The sequence below is a fragment of the Crinia signifera genome, chromosome 2 (genome assembly GCF_055691185.1).
Source record: "Crinia signifera chromosome 2, ASM5569118v1, whole genome shotgun sequence".
Taxonomy (NCBI): domain Eukaryota; kingdom Metazoa; phylum Chordata; class Amphibia; order Anura; family Myobatrachidae; genus Crinia; species Crinia signifera.
This window is the reverse complement of record NC_139218.1, coordinates 278132099-278154195: the sequence shown is the minus strand read 5'-3', so window position 1 is coordinate 278154195 and position 22097 is coordinate 278132099. Positions and strand designations below refer to the sequence as shown.

The window sequence follows — 22097 nt, the reverse complement described above, 5'->3', positions numbered from 1 at the left end:
GCACAAATATAAATAAAAAATTCAAATGAGTTGATAAGTGTGTACAGCCATAAAGAATGTATAGATTAGGGTATATCACAGTTTTTTGGGGTGTCGCTCTCCTTTCTGTAGGGTGAATGTCTGTGCCTAAGAGAGCCTTTTACAAAGAACCTGAAAATGTATATGTAAAATGGGTTTGTTCTACCAGCTCAGCACTAAATGGTATTGTTACAACACTGCACCTGATTAATATTTTATCATTGTTTAATATTCACAGGAAACCTATACCTTCAACTCTCAAAGCCGGAGATCTCCGAACCCATGTCAGCCGCTGTCAAGTATGCATGAGAAGGACTTAGTAGAATAAAGTAATTCAACATATGGTGCTATTTGTTTAACATGAAAAGCCAAATACTATATCAATGTACCTCACTATTGTACAACAAGAAAACAGTAAAGTGCGTTATAGGACCTCTCATAACTATCTTTGTTATACTGATCCTTGTCCACTCAAAGAGGAAAGAACACCAAGACTAGATGCTTAAATCGCATACAAGATGGCACTTTAAAATGGCATAGTATATAATATAATGCACTGATGCTTTATAACAGCAGAAGCTGATTTCTTAATTCATAAGGTGCTAGGAGATATACAGTACCTTATGCTGTGACTCCACTTATTCTTGTACTATATTTCTAGGTTCTGTTTCGGAAATATAAATATTTGTTGTTATCATTGTAATATTTTTGTTTGCTAAATATGAATTATCTGTATAAAGTTAAACAGAGATACCGTATTTTGAAGCTAATGGTTCAAGACAAGATATACTTATTATGATCCATCTGTCCATAAAAGTGGTAAATGCAAAAAAACACACCAATTGGGAGGCAATAATAGCTTATGTCTCTTGTTAATCAAATTTATGTTTCATCTTGTACTGTAACAAAAGATTTTTTTTTTTTAGAAAGGTGAAAAGTTGAATGACCACATAGTGGAACGCGGTAGGGGTAGTGCTAGTGCAGTCCAGCGCCCTCTAGCTGGAGCTTTGGTTACTGCTGTAAGCAGTTGTGTTTTCCAGCAAGTCTCAGCAGCTCCTGAAAAACAACCATTTAGAGGCTGCAATCAAGAGATTATGGCTTTTGGTTGGTCCTCCCTTATTTTCCCATTTGCAGAAGTTTTATTTAGTGATTGTGCTCTGCATTACAGAGCAATGCAGGGAAAATGGCTGCATATAGCAGGACCTAGGGATCATGTGGATTTTTACTAAAATTAGGTGGAAATGTAGATTTCTAATGTCAAATAATACAGGTTGTTACTAACTGGAGTTTTGAAAACAGCAGATTCTTTTTTTCATAAGGCTTATCTGTATTGTAGAGATATTTCACTGTTTTCCATAGAATATAATAAACTATTGACATAGAAAGCCTTAAGATACATTTACATTATAATTACAATACATTCCTAAGTAAACACGTCAAATACAAATGCCAAATGCTATCCCTACTTCTAATAAATATATAGTTTTCCAGCACTGTACCTATATTTTAGTAATTTATGTCAGTAATAAAAGAGTATACACTAATTTTTATATGTAAATGTTTTATATATATATATATATATATATACACACACACATTATAAATACAAGTTCCCTGCTGTATCATGTGGTTTTTATTGTTTACAAAATGATTTCACCAATAACGCTAAAAAGTTTTGAATGTACAACATTTTTTGTTCCAATAGTTTAGACTTTGCCAACAGATGATCCGTGTAAGATGTGACACTTTGCCAATAGATAGGTCTGGTAAGATGTCACACTTTGCCATCATATAGGCCTTTTTCAGATGTCACACTTTGCCAACATATATGCCTTATACAGATGTCACACTTTGCTAACATATAGGACTTGTAAGGTGGCACACTTGCCAACAGATGGGTCTGGTAATATGTCACACTTTGCAAAAAATGAGGCCTTGTAAGAATGCACACTTTGCCAACATATAGTCTTGGTAAGATTTCACACTTATCTAACATATATGCCTTTTAAGGTGGCATACTTTATTGCCAGGTGGGCCTTGTAAGGTATCTCAATTGGCCAACACATAGGCATTGAAAAGATGGTATACTTTGCCATCATATAGGCCTTGGTAAGATGGCACACTTTGCCAACATATAGGCTTGTAAGATGGCACACTTTGCCAGCATATAGGCCTTGTACAGATGGCACACTTTGCCAACATATAGGCCTTGATAAGATGGCACACATTGCCAACATATAAGCCCTATTAGATGGTACACTTCTGGTCCTCGGAAAAGCTAACAAAGCTGGACCAACACTCCCTTCTATTTACACATACAAAATGCAGGGAAATATGTATTGCAGCCCATTCTTAGGAGGGTTTGGTAAGGTGCACTTCTAAAATAGACATTTTTGCGACAGGGTGAGGTGAAAATCTGTGATCTCATAAGGCTATATTTCAGGGAGTTGGATAAAGGTCATTTATGTAGAGGAAAAGATATCGTACAAAACTATTTTTACAATTATATTCCTATGTTAAATAATCTAATGTTGGGTCCATTAGCAGTTACATGAGCTCGGTCCATTGTGTTATTAAAGTGTTACGAAAACCTAAAAATAGATTTTAAGAAATTGAAGAATTACAGACATTTGATGAAGTAATGTTCTTTTTTTCCAGATGTTAAGGACCTAATTCAGTTTTTGTGATTGTGCATAACAGAAAAATGCCAATTTGTAATAAAACCACTTGTGTATTTTTTTTTTATTGGTGGACTGCTCTACAATGATTGAGGTGTTACTGTATGTGTGTTTTTTTAAATATTCTGATAGTAAGTGTTTTTATTACAGTCTTACCTAACCTTACAGTAGAATCATAAGAAGTACATTTTTATATAAAATATTTGCACTTGTTTATTAAGATCAAACTACAACTAAATTGTTGCAATAGTAAGGTTTAGACCAAATGGAGTGACTGGAATGCCCCAAAACAATCTGTACTGGAGAGTCTCACCTTCCATTACATTGGCATAGAACTGGATACTCACACAGAGCAGCCAAATCCCATCGCAGAGGAAAGCCTCCTTTAAAGGTTGAAGGGTGGTATCCTATTAGCTGCAGTAAATTACCATGGCTAATTATCTCACCTATCCCACTAGCCCCAATTTCAGCACTTATAAGGGATGCGAAAACAAATCCCTGAAAAAATGCATTTTTTTTCACAGAAAATTCTTTGGGTGGGAATAAAGATAGGTAACTGGATACATTGGTGAAAAAACAAGTTTTGTGCCTTCATTTTTGGGGGGTTAATAGGATACACCCCAATATGCTCCACACCTACTTCTCGCTGGTGTGGCTATGCTGTGATTTCTTCATCTAACAGGAATGAAAAGTTAGCATAAGAAAAAAATATTCAGCAGCACTAGCAGTAAATACACAAAATGGGGCAAAAGAGCACAACATTGACTTACAAAAAGTCAACTCCTAGAAAGAATGACCTGTTCATAGACTTCAATAACTCCTCCCCAATTGGATGGACTGCCAATCCCAGGACCTACTGTTAATAAATTAAAATCTTTTTAGCCTTAAGTAAAAGGTTTCACAAGCCAAATAGATTAACCTGGAATCCCTGTGCTCTTATTGCCCTTAGGCTTAGCATGACCTTCTGTTATTTTGGGACAACAGAGTAACATCGTTGATCAACATCAAGTTCAACCTTTGATCTAGATTTGTCATCCCCTATTTGAAATATATATTTTGTTTTAACTTTGACTAAATAGCGGTTATAGGTTGAAACCCTGAATTTTTTTGTTTCCAATTAATACTCTACAAATACCTCTTACACCACTTAATAGCATCCCTTTCCCCCTTTCCTAACACAGCCAAGCTCAAAGGACTTCAGCCCATAAATCTCTTAAAGACTTTTTCAAATATATACATATTTACCATACTGTATCAGACTTGTAAAGATGGGCAAATTACAACTTTGACAATATGTGCTGTATCAATTAACCTCCAAGATGCAGAACCAAGTGATACTTCTACATAACTTTTCATTCTTGCTCTATCTAAGCTATTGCTATGCTATTAAGCACTCCATGTGAAGCCCTCCATGCCAGCATGTATAACATCTTCCATGGTCATTGATGGACCTAAGATAAAAAAAAAAAAAAATGTAAATGAGTCCCCTTAACGAAGTCCTCAATCACCTAACCCAAGAAACATACATCCACCAAGAAGAGCCAGACTTTGACAACTAACACCTTTAAGAAAGTCCTACCAAACAAAGTCAACAAAAAGGGAATACCAACCCACCCAAATGGAGGAAAAAACATAAAAATGCTTTCAGGAAAGCACATGCCAATAAGGTTTCTCCCCCCCCCCCCCCCCCAATAACAACAACAAAAAGCAACTTACATCCTGGGTTATCAAGTAAATAGGTGCAGTTCAAAACTCAGTGCATCATATGTACTTAATACACGGATGATTTCCATCTTCAAACAGCCTGAATGAAGGTCATCCTAGAGCAGTAGTGCACATTGCTGCTCCAATCCTAAAAGAGTGCCTGCCAAAACCATACTATTTCAATTAAGCTGGTATTATGATAATTCCCAATGAATCTGAATGAAACACATTCTGATGCCTCGACCAAAGCCTCCAATAAAGCCAAAAGACTATTGGCTAAAAGGGAGGCAGTGCCCTTAATAGTCTCCTTGGCCTTGGCAAGCACAAAATATTCCTTTGGATTAGCAGCTTTTTCAAATTAAGATAAGATTCACTAAGGATTGTTGAAAAACAAAGCAAAAATAAGGATGGCAATCAAAGGGAACTATTACTGCCACCGGGACATACATTGCTATGACACGCAGTCAATAATTCTAGGTGGTTGTGAGCATGTGCAAGAAAGCTTATCTGATTTTTACATGAGTAAAAAATCCCTGACAATGGGTCAGTTATAACATCACCGCAAGGAAAAAAATTGATATAGAGGTCTATATCAATTCTAAAGGCGCTTTATATGAGTGTGCTTGGCTTACAGCAGGAGGAGTCACCTCCAATACAATATACAAGAGAAAAGAAAGTGGGGCATTGCGCTAATTAATAATAAACAAATAAAATACTTAAATTGAGTAGAAATGGTCAGGTGTGGATAGTAAAAAATATTTAATTGTAACATATAAAATATTATAGGAAATATAACATTAGACATATATATATATATATATATATATATATATATATATATATAAAAATAAATATTTTTTGGCAAGGAATAAAAAAATATTAAAAGATGGACAATGAATCAATAGTCACCCTTGTATGGAGAAGAGTATGCCAATCCTTTTAGGGAATTATCCCAGATGTTTTGTGGAGGGTCCTGGATGAATTTATTTGTAATCCAGACAGTTGGGGAACACTCCAGTGCTGTTGCCACTTGATATCCACAGGTTGTAACCGGGCTTCTTTTAGGAGGTGGCGTGCCTCCAAGATGGTACTTTGCCACGGATGGTGGTGAAAAGGGCCAGTCCACTTGTCTTTGTATGCGGGTGTCCCAAATGAGGGCAATAGGTTTAGGTCTCCAACGTCAAATAAATGTGACTGGGGTGCTGATGATCAGAGTCCCATTAGGAATGCACCTACGCGTTTCGCTGTCTGTAGCAGCTTTTTCAAGGTGAAAATGCGTAGGTGAAAGCAGGATCTGGAGCAGCGAAAGGTTAAATGAGGCTCGTACAGAAGAGGGTTGTGTGGATTTGGATTAGGTGGGGGCCCCAGAAATATAATTGTACAGGGCCCCAAGATTTCTGTTGCCAGCCGTGATTGCAGTCTCCAGTGCAGATACCGCCATCTGTGTGCAGCAGTATCACAGCCTTCTGTTACTAAAGACTGTGAAAGTGGGTATTTGAAGCCGCACGACTGTACACCAGGGATGATGTAGAGGTATTTGTGTAAAGTCGCAGACATGCAGCCAGCAAAAGACGCACACACAGATTCCGCTACAGGCCCATACACATGGGGTGATTTTAGGGCCATTTCCAAGCTCACTAGATCGCTTACATATTAAGCCCGCATCACCCCATGTGTATATCCCCAGGCGATGGCAATGTGCAGTCCCATCTATCGCCTTACTAGATCTTGTCTGCATGCAGTATTAATCTAGTCAGATCACCAGTCAGAGGCAGAACTCTGGGAGGCAATGGAGTCATCTGCCGCCGGGCTCCTGCTCCCAAGGGGGCACCTCTCCTCCCCCTGGAATTTTAAATCAGTTATTTAAAAGCCAACGTTATTGCTTCTGTGGCTGAGTTCTAAAATATATATGTGTTCTCTATCTATCTATCTATCTATCTACCTGAATATAAATATATATTTTATATAAGGTTATATAGGGTTGTATGTGTGTGCGTGTGTGTGCGTGTGTGTGTGCGTGTGTGTTGGTGGGGGGGGCACCAATATATATCTTGCCTCCAGGCAACTGGAACAAACTTACGCCACTGTCACCAGTGTTCTCATCAGAGAACTCTGGGCCACACAGATCACTCAGCTGACATTGTGGGAGCACCGCAACCCCGTCCCCCCGTATGTACAAGGCTTAAGCTGACTCAGAATCAGCTTCTAATTGAGGAAACATTTTTTGCCTTTTGCTAATCATTTTTTTGCAATATATTTATCAGCATTACTGACATAAATAATTGGTGCTATACTTAAATTAGCCATAAAATGATGCATTCCCTAATGTTAATGTTTATTAATTACAGTGGCTTATTTTCCAAAAAGTTACATTTTTGAGCCACACATACAGTAATTAAATTAGTCATTACATCCAGCAGGTGGTGCTAGCACTCAGGTTTATCTCATTAAGCAGTATGTAAGGAAGCAAGTGGAAGCAGTTGCCTCTACTATTACACACTTTGTAATACACATACAGTAGCTGTGGTTCTGTGTCATTATAATTAATAAATGCTTTAATGTAATGTGCAGTAACCAAATAAATGTAATGTACTAACTTATTACACAGACTTCAGTCAAACATAGCAAGATAGAGGATCTTGAACTAATTTGCTAACATTCAAAATGTAGTTTGTGAGAATAACAGTATAAATATTGATATTGGCTGCCAATACTCTAAGGCAGGGGTCTTCAGTCTTCAAGACACCTTCCATCTCCCCTGTACCTCGCTCCCACCTTCCATCTCCCCTGTACCTCGCTCCCACCTTCCATCTCCCCTGTATCTCGCTCACACCATCCATCTCCCCAGTACCTCGCTCACACCTTCCATCTCCCCTGTACCTCGCTCTCACCTTCCATCTCCCCTGTACCTCGCTTCCACCATCCATCTCCCCTGTACCTCGCTCACACCTTCCATCTCCCCTGTACCTCGCTCACACCTTCCATCTCCCCTGTACCTCGCTCTCACCTTCCATCTCCCCTGTACCTCGCTCTCACCTTCCATCTCCCCTGTACCTCACTCCCACCTTCCATCTCCCCTGTACCTCGCTCTCACCTTCCATCTCCCCTGTACCTCGCTCCCACCATCCATCTCCCCTGTACCTCGCTCCCACCATCCATCTCCCCTGTACCTCGCTCACACCATCCATCTCCCCGGTACCTCGCTCACACCTTCCATCTCCCCTGTACCTCACTCACTCCTTCCATCTCCCCTATACCTCGCTCTCACCTTCCATCTCCCCTGTACCTCGCTTCCACCATTCATCTCCCCTGTACCTCGCTCACACCTTCCATCTCCCCTGTACCTCGCTCACACCTTCCATCTCCCCTGTACCTCGCTCTCACCTTCCATCTCCCCTGTACTTCGCTCCCACCATCCATCTCCCCTGTACCTCACTCGCACCTTCCATCTCCCCTGTACCTCGCTCACACCATCCATCTCCCCTGTACCTCGCTCACACCTTCCATCTCCCCTGTACCTCGCTCACACCTTCCATCTCCCCTGTACCTCGCTCCCACCTTCCATCTCCCCTGTACCTCGCTCACACCTTCCATCTCCCCTGTACCTCGCTCACACCTTCCATCTCCCCTGTACCTCACTCTCACCTTCCATCTCCCCTTTACCTTGCTCCCACCTTCCATCTCCCCTGTACCTCGCTCACACCATCCATCTCCTCTGTACCTCACTCGCACCTTCCATCTCCCCTGTACCTCGCTCCCACCTTCCATCTCCCCTGTACCTCGCTCACACCTTCCATCTCCCCTGTACCTCGCTCACACCTTCCATCTCCCCTGTACCTCACTCTCACCTTCCATCTCCCCTTTACCTTGCTCCCACCTTCCATCTCCCCTGTACCTTGCTCCCACCTACCATCTCACCTGTACCTCGCTCCCACCTACCATCTCCCCTACACATCACTCCCACCTACCATCTTACCTGTACCTCGCTCCCACCTACCATCTCCCCTACACATCACTACCACCATCATTATCTCTCCCCTGTACCTCGCTCCCACCTACCATCTCCCCTGCACATCACTCCCACCTTCCAACACATGTACAACTTCCCCCACATTCTATCTCCTCCGCACCTCACACCCCCTTCCAACTCTCACCCCTCTACCTTCTCCTGGTATATCTGCTTCATCTGCGCTGGCAGGCAGGTTAGGTATCGCCGGTGTCCACAGTGTGACTGCCTGGTGCGGGCTGTTAGGCAGCCAATGCTCGCCAGGGCTAATTGAACTTGAAACGCCTGTGCAGCATCTGGCCAGACATGTGGGGGTGCCTGACATTAGAATGTGCACTGTGCATCAGAGTAGCCAGAGACTTACTGAGCGGCTGTGAAGAATATAGGCCTATCCAGCCTGTTGCTGGCATCACACACCCTCCCTCACTACACCTGGGCACGCCGGAATTTTCCCTGACACTCCCAGCGTTTATTCCATTTATGAACTGGCCGGTTACTACCCCAAACACTTCCTGTCAGTCACCTTGCGAACATCCAGTGATAAAAAAAGGTATCGGCGAGCGTTGTGCAAGTATATCGCTGCCCTTACGCAAGCACAGTGTATGTTCATTGTTGAAATGATGGGGTAATTTAGACCTGATCACATGGTCGTGAATTTGCAGCTGCCAGGGTCCAATTAAGCCACCGCCCCACTAAAGGGAAATCCTATCATGTGAACTAATATGTTCACTGTGTTAATGAATGTGTCAGCTACAAATCTATTCGCAGCCAAAACCCATCGTAACGAAGGCTCACCATCGACTGGTTTTTACATTGGGCTCAAGTCATTGCCGGCTCAGAGTAGCCAGAGACTTAGTCAGCGGTGCAATGGAAAAGGGCATATTGGGCCTGGAGTTGAAGTCACACATCCTCTCCTAAAATGCTCAGACACTCCCAGCTTATTCCTAGGTGCGCCTGCGTTTTCTTAGCACTCCCACTAAACACATGGTTTCCACCCTGACACCTACTTCCTGTTATTCACCCTGTGAGCGGCTTATGAATAGAAAAAGTACGCTCATGTCTGAATTACCCCTGATATGCACGCTAGAGTACATGCAGGTGCATAGTTGGTTCTTACATTAAACAAAATATGAACTAGAAATGTATTGTAAGTGTTGTCTGCAGGGATTGTTGTACAGTATAACGAGAGACAGAATACACTTTTGTTTTTGCTATTTCCGAGTGCTATAGTATGTTTTATGTGACAGTACTTAGGCATGTTGCAGTCAGTATTTGTGCATATCTGTGCAGGCTGGTATGCAAGTGCAGTACATTTTGTGATTAAAGTCTCCTTCCTTTCTGTTCCTGAGAACAAGGGGTTGTGCTAGCTGCTTCTATTTGTGTTCTGAGTGCTGTGGATAAATTTAGCATCTCACAGATGTGCCGCGCAGACTGCTATTATCTTTTTCTGTTTTTAGCATTCCATTGTTACATGCTGCAAATCTTTTATTGCTGCATACTTTGTCATGTATTCCTCTGAAATTACTGGAGGTGCTAGCACTGATATGCAGTACTTGTATAATATGTCCATTAATAAAGTGCATTTCATTTGCTATATTATCAACTGCCCTATGGAAAAGGGCACACAGGCATTCCAGGCACCTTGACTATTCGTACACGGACATCCCAAGATCTGTCCAACAGTCCATGCACTGAACAAGTTAACGCAAATCCTCAGCGCACCCTCTGGTTGAACTCACAAGCATCATGCAAATTATGGACAAAAGCACAAACACTGTTTCATCTTGAACAAGTGTACACAGGTGTCACATGCACTCAGCAAAGAGCACACAGATGTCTGTTTTATTTTGATGAGCTTCACACAGGTGTTCTATCTATGTGCACCAGACAAGAGCAAACAGCTGTCTCCTGTTCCAAGCAATTTATATATGAGCCGAGCAATTTACATATGAGCAGACAGGCAACAAATGTCATTGTACAGGTGCCCATATACTATGGGATTTGGGCCCGAATTCACCTGATTCCGGCAGATCGGGCCGAGAAATCGGCCCAAATAGCATGTGTCTGCAGTTCGATCCGATGCGTGGCGCTGTGCGTATTGGATCGGAGAAGTCGCATAGTGTATGGGAGCCTTTAATCTGTGATGTGAAGCTAAATCTTTCTCAAATGGGCAAAAAACCATGTTGCACTGCAGATGGGGCAGTTGTAACATGTGCAGAGACAGTTAGTGGTACCATTACTAAGATGGAATGTTGCCCATATAGTATCCAATCAGATTCTGACTATTATCTTCTAGAACAAGGGTAGCCAAACCAGTCCCGAGATTTACCAACAGTCCACGTTTTCCAAATCCCCTAGATCAGTGGTCTCCAACCTTTTTTGGGGGTGTGAGCTACTTAAGACAAAATAAACTGCCGGAAGAGCTACAAAAAAAAAAAAAGAAATCTGTATAATAATCGAAACATGCCCTTTACACATTATGCCACACACTGTAATGCCCTTGACAAATTATGCCACATACCGCAATGCCCCAGACACAATATGCCACACACTGCAATGTACAATGTGCCGCATACATACCTACCAACACTGGAGGTAGAGGAGAAGGGACATCTGCGTGTGCTGAACGGCAAGCGCCCAAAATTAGGGGGCATGACCTACTATTGTGGTACTTCTGCGAGGCTACAGCCCCCATTTTTTCCCCTATGGGGGCATGGCCAGTGCTCCGAGAGCTGCTGGCCATGCACCCAGCTTCCCTGAATTAGACACTGTGCATTTATACACATGCCACCTGCAATGCCAGTTACACAATGCCCCCAATATCCGCAGTTATGCCATAAACATAATTCCCCCAGAAGTGCCAGATAAACAATGCCCGTCCTATTGTGGTCATTCTAAATAAATACTCTGGCGGTACACTCAAAAAATGAGTGTGGCCATGTGCCACATGGGTTGCGGCCATTGAAAATGGGGGTGTGATACACATATGCCCCCAATAGTGCAGTGCCAGTTATACATATGCCCAAATAGTGCCACATACACATATGCTCCGACGGTGGCAGATATGTGGGAGCATTTCTGGCACAGTGGGGGCATACCTGGCACAAGGTATGCCCCCACTGTGCCAGAAATGCCCCCACTGTGCCAGAAACAGTTATGTCCCCACTGTGCCAGGTATGCCCCCACTGTGCCAGATATGCCCCCACTGTGCCAGATATGCCCCCACTGTGCCAAAAACAGTTATGCCCCCACTGTTCCAGATATGCCCCCACTGTGCCAGGTATGCCCCCACTGTGCCAGCAGCAGCAGAACTCATCGTTGTTGTTGTTGTTGCTTCTGCTGTTGCTGGGGGGGGGGAGGAGAGTTCAGTAATCCCTTGCTGGCTGGCTCCTCCGTCTCCTCTGCCACCGCTTCCCTTGAGGGCAGGAGAGCACAGCACATCGTGTCTCTCCTTCCCCTCACTTCCCTCCCTGTGACTGGCCGGGCTGTCAGCAAGCGGCTCCTGATCGGCTGCCGGCCAGCGAGCTCTGATTGGCTGATGGCACAGTCAGTCACAGGGTTACACAGTGAGGGGAAGGAGAGGCACGCAATGCGCTCTCCTCCCCTCTGAAATGGAAGCGGCAGTGGCGGCGGGCAATGGAGAAAAGGAGGGTGGGACGAGTGGGCGGCTGCAGTGGTCGAGCCATCCTGATCACTACCTCGAGCTACCAGTAGCTCGCGAGCGACTGGGTGGCAACCACTGTCCTAGATGGTGCACAGCTGTAGTCATTACTAACTATCCCATTTTTAAACATGCTGCATTCCTTCCTACTATAGATCCACGGGTTGCCTGAAAAACTTGACCTGTTGGTAGATCTTGAGAACAGGTTTGACTACTTCTGTTCTAGTAGGTGCTAAATACATAAGAAGTAGAATCTGACTGGTTGCTATGGGCAACATCCCATCTTCAATAGACCTGTAATCTTAGTAAATTTCAATTCCTTAGATTTAGGTGAGGTGCACTCAAACAAAACAACTCACGCAATTGCAGTTTAATGAACTCAACACATATAATACAAGGCAACCATGCCCAAACATGCTCATGTGATTCCCAATTGGTCAGACCATCTTTCAATCAAGAATCCCCGGATAAACATTGGATGACCACATACATAAAAGGAGAACAGTTTGAAGACTACACCATCCTTGAAAAAGCACTAAGGGTCAAAATGCATTGGTCACTGCACACACCAAACAGAGACATTCATAAAACCTGACCCTGCCTGCAGCCATAGCAATAACTATGCCTTTGTCAGCCCCTCCAGTGCTATAGAGAAGGAGCATGCGTTGCGTAGTCCTGCGAGAAGCTAGATTGAGATTTCGTGGAACTGGAAGTATGACTCACATGCTGGCTAGGAGGTGCGGGGAAGGTGCAACTCCAGTGCAGCATACACTATACCACCAATGATCACAAAGTCATCTGGAAATATTACACCACCCTGATACTGGACACCATGGGGGAAATGTAATAGGGTGACAGAATCAGAAAATGAGAAATTTATAAAGAAATCTCCCAGTTTTTAAAGCTGCAATCATTTACACTGCAAAATCAAACTGGTTTTGCAGTGTAAATGATTACCGCTTTAAAAAACCTTAGAGCCTAACTCTAACCCCTGATGCTTACTATCATTATCCGTCAGCACTGATCATCTGAATCATGACCAATGGGATATTAACTACATATACTGTAGTTATGTCCATGTACATCTAAATTCACAAAACACCATGTGGCGCTAAATCACACATAAAACACAGTTATAATAGAAAAAACTATTATACCAGATTATACAATACAATTATATATCCTGGGGGTACTACAATTCAAAACATATAAGTGTAATTAAAACATACTAACATTTATTGATATTCAAACTATCTCTATGCCTGTGTCCAACAGGGACAGACGGCCTTTATTTTCTGACCGGTCTGCCCAAAATCCTTAAAAATGAACAAGCGCGGGGGGCACATGTCACCCTATCCCCCAGCTCAGTCCGCCACTGATTGTCATATAGTTGAAATTTTAAATGTAATCTATACTCTCCAAGCTTCTTTAAAGCATAAGATACTAAAGTATACCTGGCTGCTTTATTTTTATACTGCAATTTAGATTTAATTTTGAACACACCTCACCCAAATCTAAATCTCATAAGCATGTATGCGGATCATAGCGTGCATGTGCGAGGCCAAACAGCGATATAAATATGCAATTTTATTTGCAATACCCTCACAGCTTGACTTACAGGAAGCTGCTGTTTGCGGGTGGTTACCTGCAGTTTGCAGGTGTGTCTAATTGCTTTCAGGGAGGGCATGTGACATCAGCATCAGCCTCAATCAGCCTATTGCGGCGTTGTGAAAGGGTCAGGGTCATGCATAGACTGCACACACTGGGAAATCATTCGATGGTGAGTTGTGTATATGGATTTGCAGCTATATGACGATTGGCGATATTTTTACAAGCTATTAGACTTTCACAGGGCGGGTTTTACTCTGTCTGGGCTCTGAAATCAGCAACAGCGATCAGGTCTGAATAACCCCCAATGTTGGGCATACTGTGCACACTGCATGAGATAAATGTGAATTCAGCCATTTCATAGCAACTGCCACATCCGCATCTAAAAATGTCATTCTTTCTTTTCTTCAAAAATACTGTTGTTTGACCCTCACTTTCAGATTCTATTCCCAGTCATGGTCATGAGAAATACAGCATCTGGCCTGTCCTAATTTTCAGTGTCGTATTTGCTAATTGGATTATTTTAAATGTATAGTTGTACTTGCGCTGAGCTGTTAGCCTATTTATCTTGTGCAGCTAGATGGGCTCTGGTTATATGTACACTATTATACGCAGTGGTGGCTCCTACCTTATGGTAGGAGGGGGGCTGCCGCTGGATGCGATGCCGGCTCCCCCTGCCACCACTGCTCCTCCTGGTCCCCACTGCATTGTTCCCAGTGCTTGTACAAAGATGACAGGCACCGGGACTGGCGCATGCCCAGTACCAACCTCTGTACTGCGCATGTAGCCAGCTTGTATGGACTGCTTCGGCAACAGCCCTAGAAGTGAAATCACAGTTCCTTTGCCTGTACCATATAGCGACCAGCACATGGACAGTACTGCCATAGGTACTGTGTATGTGCAGACCCTGGATATTATGGGCTGCCATGCAGCAGCCATGCATGCAGCAGACCATAGAGGAAACCCAGAGGGAGGGAACACCTCCCAATGGGACTGCCTTGGGTGACTGTCAGGTCGGACTTCCAATAGGAAGTCAGCGCCAGTCACAGTGAATCCAGTCCAGTCTCACAGAGTGCATTTGGCTTCACTACAGTGGCGGATTTTACTTAGGGGGGCTGCAGCCTATACATAAAAACAGCCACTGATTATAAGCCAATGTCTGTTCCTGGCATCACACTTTACATGAAGCAATGCATTTTGCTACCTTATTTATTGTAAATAGGGATGATTCAGCCAGGTTTTCGATTATTGGGTGGTCTGCACATACGCATATATGCGCATGTTCCGACCCCCTGTGCGAATACCTATGGCAAGTATCATACTCACAGAAGCATTCGCAGAGGCAGAAGATTGAGGGGGCAGGCAGAGATACCTCGAAAAAGATCTGATTTGCACATCTAATCGCGTTGCTGATGACTGACCTTTATGAAGTAACAGACCTTATCATCGTGACAGAGGAGTACCAGCCACCATTTTTCTGTATTTCATCTTACAGCTGGTCTCTGGAAACCCCTAAGATGAGTACCCCACTTATCTCTTTTTAATATGTTTTAACTATTGTTAATAAAGTGAATCCTTTAACCCTAGCTGATATCTGTGACCCAGTTTATCCCTACGACATGGACAGGGAACACTGAAGATTTACTGATACACCAGCTTTACTCCGACACTTGTGAGTTATTGAATAGGGGGGTATCCCCGAACCCATTATAACTATCATTCTATATGCACACTCATATCTAAGATGTTGTGAGTGTGATTGAAAGGGGACATTCCCCGTCCCATATAAATCTCATTTAATATTGAGATAATTCCACCGTGTCAGTATTCAGGGGCGTAGCAAGGGCGGTGCATGAGCTCCGGGTGCCGAAAGGTCACAGGGCGCCGGAGCCGTGCACCACAAACACTGCTGCTGGCTTCCCCACCCAGCTCGCCCTGTCCCCCAGCTTGTCCGCCCCCCCCCCTGTGCCCAACTATTTTCATTCAAGTCTCCCGCTGTATTACGGCAGAGAAACGGTAACAGGGGGAAGAGAAGCGTGTCAGCGGAATATATTAGCGTAGGCTGGCAGAACTGCCTGTCTTTCTGGCAGCTGAACGGGAAGCTGGGGGTGTTGGAGAGATGAACGGTGCAGAGCTTGTGGAGACCTGTGTGGGGGCTAGTGTAGAGTTGAGTGTGTGCTGCCGGAGGATCCAGTGGTGGCTGCTGGAGAGCAGAGCGGGGGGGCTTCTGGAGGACATAGCAGGGGCTAATGGAGGGCTGAGCGGGGACTGCTGAGGGGGCTGAGCCGGGGCTGCTGGAGGTCTGAGTGGGGGGGCTGCTGGAGGACAGAGAAGGTGGTGCTAGAGGGCTGATCGCAGATTAGGCAGCTGCTTTAGAAGCTACAATCTAAAGAACAAGTGAATGGTGTGTCTCCTTGAGTGGATGGTTGGGTGTTGATGGTTATGGTACTCTCCCACACTGTACTGAGCCCTGTACATATTCCACTCTCTGGAGCTGAACTCTCTACAGTTCAAAGTTGTGGAGTGCTGCAGCACGAGGGCAAGCTAAGTGCAGAGTACCAAGGTGAGAGGCCCGGTGCAGGCCAAGATATCATTGTTTTTCTAATTATGTCACTCTGTCACATGTCATGTTGTGTAAGGTGTCCTCATCCTGAAATTGATATCCTATTGGGAATGTTAAAATGCAGTGTATTCTAGGGGACTATGATGTGCAGGTAGGGGACGGGGGCATGCAGTGGGATGTAGGGTACTGGGACGTGCAGTATGATGTAAGGCATTGGGACCTACAGTGTGATGTAAGGGACTTGAATTGAAAATAGCGGTGGACAGCGGGCCGCCGAGCTGGGTGGGCGGGGGACTGGGCTGCAGCAGGATTCAGTTCCACTTGACTACGAGCTATTTTGGCATCGAGCATGAAGTTCCTATCAATGAGCATGTAGGTAAGTGCACTTATGTGTCAAATGTGTAGTGGGCATTGCGGGTTGTTATATAGTATGTAATGGGCATTATGGTTTGTTATATAGTATGTAATGGGCATCATGTGTAGCCTTATGTGTAACTGGCATTATGGCATGTGGCTTTCTGTGTAATGGGTATTACAAAGTTCGCTAAAATGTGCAATGGGCATTACAGTGTGTGGTATAATGTTAGGCCGCACCCCCATTTTCACTGCACAAGAGCCCCACCTACTACGGGGAGGGGCGAAACATGCCTTTGCTCTGGGCACCGTGGCACCGTGGCACCTAGCTACACCTAGCTACGTCAGTATTACACAAAGATTTGTATGCTTTCTCTTTTGCATGTACGGTTCCTAAGAATCTAATAAAGAAGAATTAAAGAAAACGTCCTGAACTAGGGAAGTGACATCCTATTCACTTAGCGCTCACAATCAAGGTCACAGGGTCTTTATCGATTATGCGAATATATGCAGCCTAGCGAAATGGTCTGAATCCACTCATAGCTTTTTAAAAGAAAATAATACATGAGTGTGGTGTAGGCAGAGCCAGATTAAGCTCTAAATGGGCCTGGAGCTGAAAATTATCAAGGGCCTATTATGCGCAATAATAGGGGTTGTGGCCAGCACCTAATAATGTGGGGGGCGTGACCAGTGTTCTGGTTGGGTGGTCTGCTCATGAGTCTCTAGTTGTGTAAATACTTTCAACTAATTATATATGCCTGGAAAAAGCAGGAGGCTGGCATAGGAAAAATGCAGGGAGATATATTGGCGGGTGCCCTCCAAAAGGTGCACCCGCAGGATGCCGATGTCCTAAAATCCTAAGATACTTGCGGGGTGAGGCGGCACTCCAGTCATAAAAAGAATACTGAAAGACAAAACTTGATAGACAACATTTCAGCACCTTTTATGTGGTCATCTAAGTTTACCACACCATATACCGGGATGCGGTCAACATGCCGGTGGTCGGAATCCCAGCGGTCAAAATACCGATGCCAGAATCCTGACCACTGCAATGCACTTTGTCCCTTTATGGGTGTCCCCCGCAAGGAGGAGCGATCCACAGCCCCCCTTGTCGGCATTGCGGAGGTCGGGATTCCGGCATCGGTATTTTGACCGCCGGGATTCCGACCACCAGCATATCATACCGGACCCCATATACCCCTTATACAAATCATGCAACAAAAGAGTAACCCCTTTATATTGTACTTGCCTCTTAGACATTATGCCACATGGAATGAGCAAAAATTCACACGACTGAGCCAAAATTCACGTTATGCCACACAGATTAAGGCAAAATTTTGCCACATGGATTGAGCCAAAATACACACTATACCAAATAGATTAAGCAATAATGCACAATATGCTTCATAAACGGGCATTGCGCGCCAAAGGTGCGCATTAAAAATTACACCATAATGCCCATTACATGTTAAGCCACACACCATAATGTCCATTAAGTATTATGCCAAACACCATAATGCCTATTAAAAATTATGCTACATAAGTGCTGCTTACCTATATGCTCATTGCCATGGGTTACATGCTCATTGCCATGTGGGATTGCATGCTCATTGCCAAGGGGGAATACATGCTTGCGGTAACTGGGGGACAGCCGCCGCTGGGCAGAAATGACAGCCATTGACAGCCAGGCAGAGAGCAGGGGGCTGTTCCGCTGTATTCAGAGCAATGCAGGTCCCGGCTATTTGAAATAATACCCCTTTCACACCAGAAAATGCAGGGATTTACCCGGGCTGGCCCCTATTACACCAGCCTAGTTCCTGCATTTTCTGGTGTGAGGAGAGAAAACTACCCCCCCCCCCCCCCCTTTAAACTTTAGGGGTAGTTAACCAGCATTATCTTCGGAACCAACTGACCCATTTACATGTGGGCTTCAAATGATTTTCAAATGATTTTGGTCCTGTGAAACTGGGCCATTTGGTTCCAGAGAAATCTGTCCTCAAACAACATGAACAGCCATGAAATGACATTTCAAACATGAAAAAATCGGTTTACCCGCAATATCTCTAGAACCAATGAACCCATATGGACCAACCTGGTATCAGATTGAGTTAGACTGAGATCAACCTCGAGCTTCTGTGATGCCGTTGGAACCAGGTGAGGGTCGGAATTAGCAGGTCTCATGTTATCCTATGGGGAAAACGTTCCAGCTTTGCCTGGCGGTATCTCCGGTTCCCGGGGGGCTAGCAACGCGGGGCCAGGCTTGTTGGAAAGCCCTGACCCTCAGCTATAAAATGGGCCTATTTAGAGAGTGGGCCTAGAGCTGTAGCTCCATAAGCCCCATTGTTAATCCGGCTCTGGGTGTAGGATAGAAGGACATACACAGCACCAAGGATGAACAAATAGGGATGGACATTGCATGTTTTCGCTTCAATGGTAGTGTTTTTACCATGCGATGGCGGCAGTCCGATGTTTGTCACCATCAAATGGTAAACATTCAATGGTGTTCCGATGGTGCCGCCCCAAGCCAGCCACGCTGCAGTGCTTCTGCATATGCCTGACTGGGCTGAAGATGGTTGCCCATGTGCAAAAAAGGGATTTGTTTTGTGCATGTGCCAATCATATGAATTTTTTTTTTCTACCAAACTCTTTTGATGCGATGGTCAGTGACCATCACATCGAAAGATTTGATGGCGGAAGCCCAGCCATCATTTGATGGTGGGCTTCTGATGTCCATCCCTGGAACAAAGGCCATAGCATTTTCCAGAGATTTCCACCACAGTGTTTATTAGAATTTCTAATGTATTACATTATTACTTTGTTATAATAAATGCATTGCTTGTAGGGTGAATATCCTGAAGCCTGAAGGGACAATTTATTAAAATTTCTGCACTGTCTAGATAAGGGTGCTGCTGAACCTTTGTTGGATGAAGCACTTGGAACACTGACAGTTTTTTGGAGCTGTCAGGCAGATGGCATAGACATAGAATCTGCATTTTCCTGCTGCTTATCTAACTGATCATACAGCCACCGATTTATCAGACTGCGACTCTATAGCCACAACCGCTCTGAGAATTATCTCTCAGCACTATTCTAAGGAACTAGCAAAGTCAAAAATATGTTTTTAATATTAATTTAGTAACATGTTCAATAAATGTGCATTGGTTTTCTACATCTATCAGACTATTATGTAAACCGTGGGAACATGTTTTATTTATTTCTAAGCATGAGCCAATGGCTACTTATTTATGTGAACTCTCCCCCTGTGATTTACATACATTACTATGCTATTGGTTGATTGCCTGCAGCTTCTATAGAGGAGTATATTTATCAAATAGAAAGACTACAGATAAATAATAATCTTTTAACCAAATTTAATAGAAATAACCAGACACAAGCTAAAAAAAACCCTTTAAAATACAATGCAATAGCAAAAAGGTTTGTATAGCTGCAGTTCTACATAAAGGTACTGCAAGCCTCAGAAATAAAGTAATAAAGTGGGAACAAAAGTGCAGAGAATATCTAGTGGGCATACAGTACTGTATACTGCTATATCTACCATCGCCAGTTAAAGTATGGAAATCCCTAATAGTCTAATAACACTTTAATTACACGTAACAAGTAAAATTAGCATGTTTCCACCAGTGTTTAATAATTATAGACACTTCTGTAAAATATTAATATATTAAAAAGTGATTGCCAATGAAAATTAAGGCAACATGAATATCAATTGCCTATAAAATAGACAGTGCAGAAATAAAATGCATTCACTATTAAGTGTAGTGTTTTATTAAAATGTTTAGAGTAGCAATGATGAGGATGAGGCGGAATGAGACGGTTGGGCTCTATCATGGCATAATAGGGGGGCTCTACTTCGATGAAACATGTATATGTGTATAATGTGTATACTAGGCTCTACAATGGCATAATGTATATAAGCAGCTCTACTGTGGCATAACATGTATAAACGGCTCTACTGTGGTTTAAACTGTATAAAGGGTACTACTCAGGGGCAAATTTTCCACAAGGCAAGATATTTAGGCCGGAACAACAGTTAGAAAGTTTCTGATGGCAGTGCGCTGAGAGGCTGCCTTGTGGTGGGTGACAAACTAGAATGGTGTCCCTGGCACCATCAAAGAACAAATAGAATAAACAAAGGAAGAAAGTCCCCGGTACTTATGTAATATCTGGTCGCCTGATTTTTTCATCACATTGCATCGCATGCAATATACTGTAGTGGCATACAATTCATGCGATGCGATTTTTCATTGTAAAGACCTGATTTTTAATTGTATAGTCACCCATGGGTGATTTCATACCCCCACTATCCAACTACGCATGGAGTTGATTTTACGTAGTGTGGCACCGAACGCGAAGCGTGGCGAGCGCAGCGAGCCCCGTGAGGGGACGCTGAATACATGTAAAGTAAACCGCATGCGCTCGCCACGCTTCGGGCTCGGTGGCTCGCTGCGCTCGCCACACTATATGAAATCAACTCCATGCGTAGTTGGAAAGTGGGGGTATGAAATCACTCATGGTTGACTATACAATTAAAAATCGGGTCTTTACAATGAAAAATCGCATCGCATTGCATTGCATTGCATTGCATGCCTTAAGTAGTGGCATGCAATGAAAAAATCGGGCGCCCAGATAATACATAAGTACCAAGCCCCCTCCACTGGTGCCTAATGCGAAATAATACGTCCCTCCTATTAGGGTAGCGATCCTCTTCCCCCGAATAAGGGGATAAGACAGCATACACACGTATTTAGATACCGTACGCCTCTCTTATCGAGGTTACGACCCTCTTCTCCGACTCAATGGAAAGATAGAGGGCCAGATTCTCTAAGCTTCAAAAGTGATAAATTGAAGAGTGATAAACAGTCAGCCAATCAGCTCCTGTCTGACATTTTTCAAACACAGTCTGTGACATGGCAGGTAGCAGCTGATTGGCTGGCTGTTTATCACTCTCCATTATATCACTTTTGAAGCTTAGAGAATCTGGCCCATAGTCCCCACAACATACAGAATGGTCCCTCCTTTCTAAACGATACCACCTAGATGGTGGAGGAACATGGAACAAATCCAGCCCTCAAACTCGCATAGAAAACAGAGCACAATCCAAAGGCATTTTTCCTTTGGATTGTGCTCTCTGCACTTTGTCTGGACCTGTACCTGAGTGCTCCATTTGGCAGGCGGTGAGATCCGGATTCACCATCTGTTTTCTATGCGAGTTTGATGGCTGGATTTGTTCCATGTTCCTCCACCATCTGGGTGGTATCGTTTAGAAAGGAGGGACCATTCTGTATGTTGTGGAGACTATATCTTTCCATTGAGGCGGAGAAGAGGATCGTAACCTCAATAAGAGGGGCATACGGTATTTAAATATGTGTGTATGCTGTCTTATCCCCTTTTTCAGAGAAGAGGACCGCTACCCTAATAGGAGGGACGTATTATTTCATCATCGCCAGTGGAGGGGACTTTCTTATTTGGTTTATTCTAAGATAT

At 43.6% G+C, this 22097-nt stretch overlaps 1 protein-coding gene across 1 annotated transcript in view; it reads left to right on the top strand.

The window, feature by feature from the left end:
* COL4A1 (collagen type IV alpha 1 chain) overlaps nucleotides 1-2763 on the top strand; it is a 154678-nt gene extending 151915 nt beyond the window's left edge. Inside the window, exon 52 of the mRNA XM_083168672.1 lies at nucleotides 257-2763. Coding sequence (XP_083024798.1) covers nucleotides 257-338 — 82 coding nt within the window. The 3' untranslated portion in view covers nucleotides 339-2763. The remainder of the gene's footprint in view (nucleotides 1-256) is intronic.
* The last annotated feature ends 19334 nt before the right edge of the window (nucleotides 2764-22097 follow it).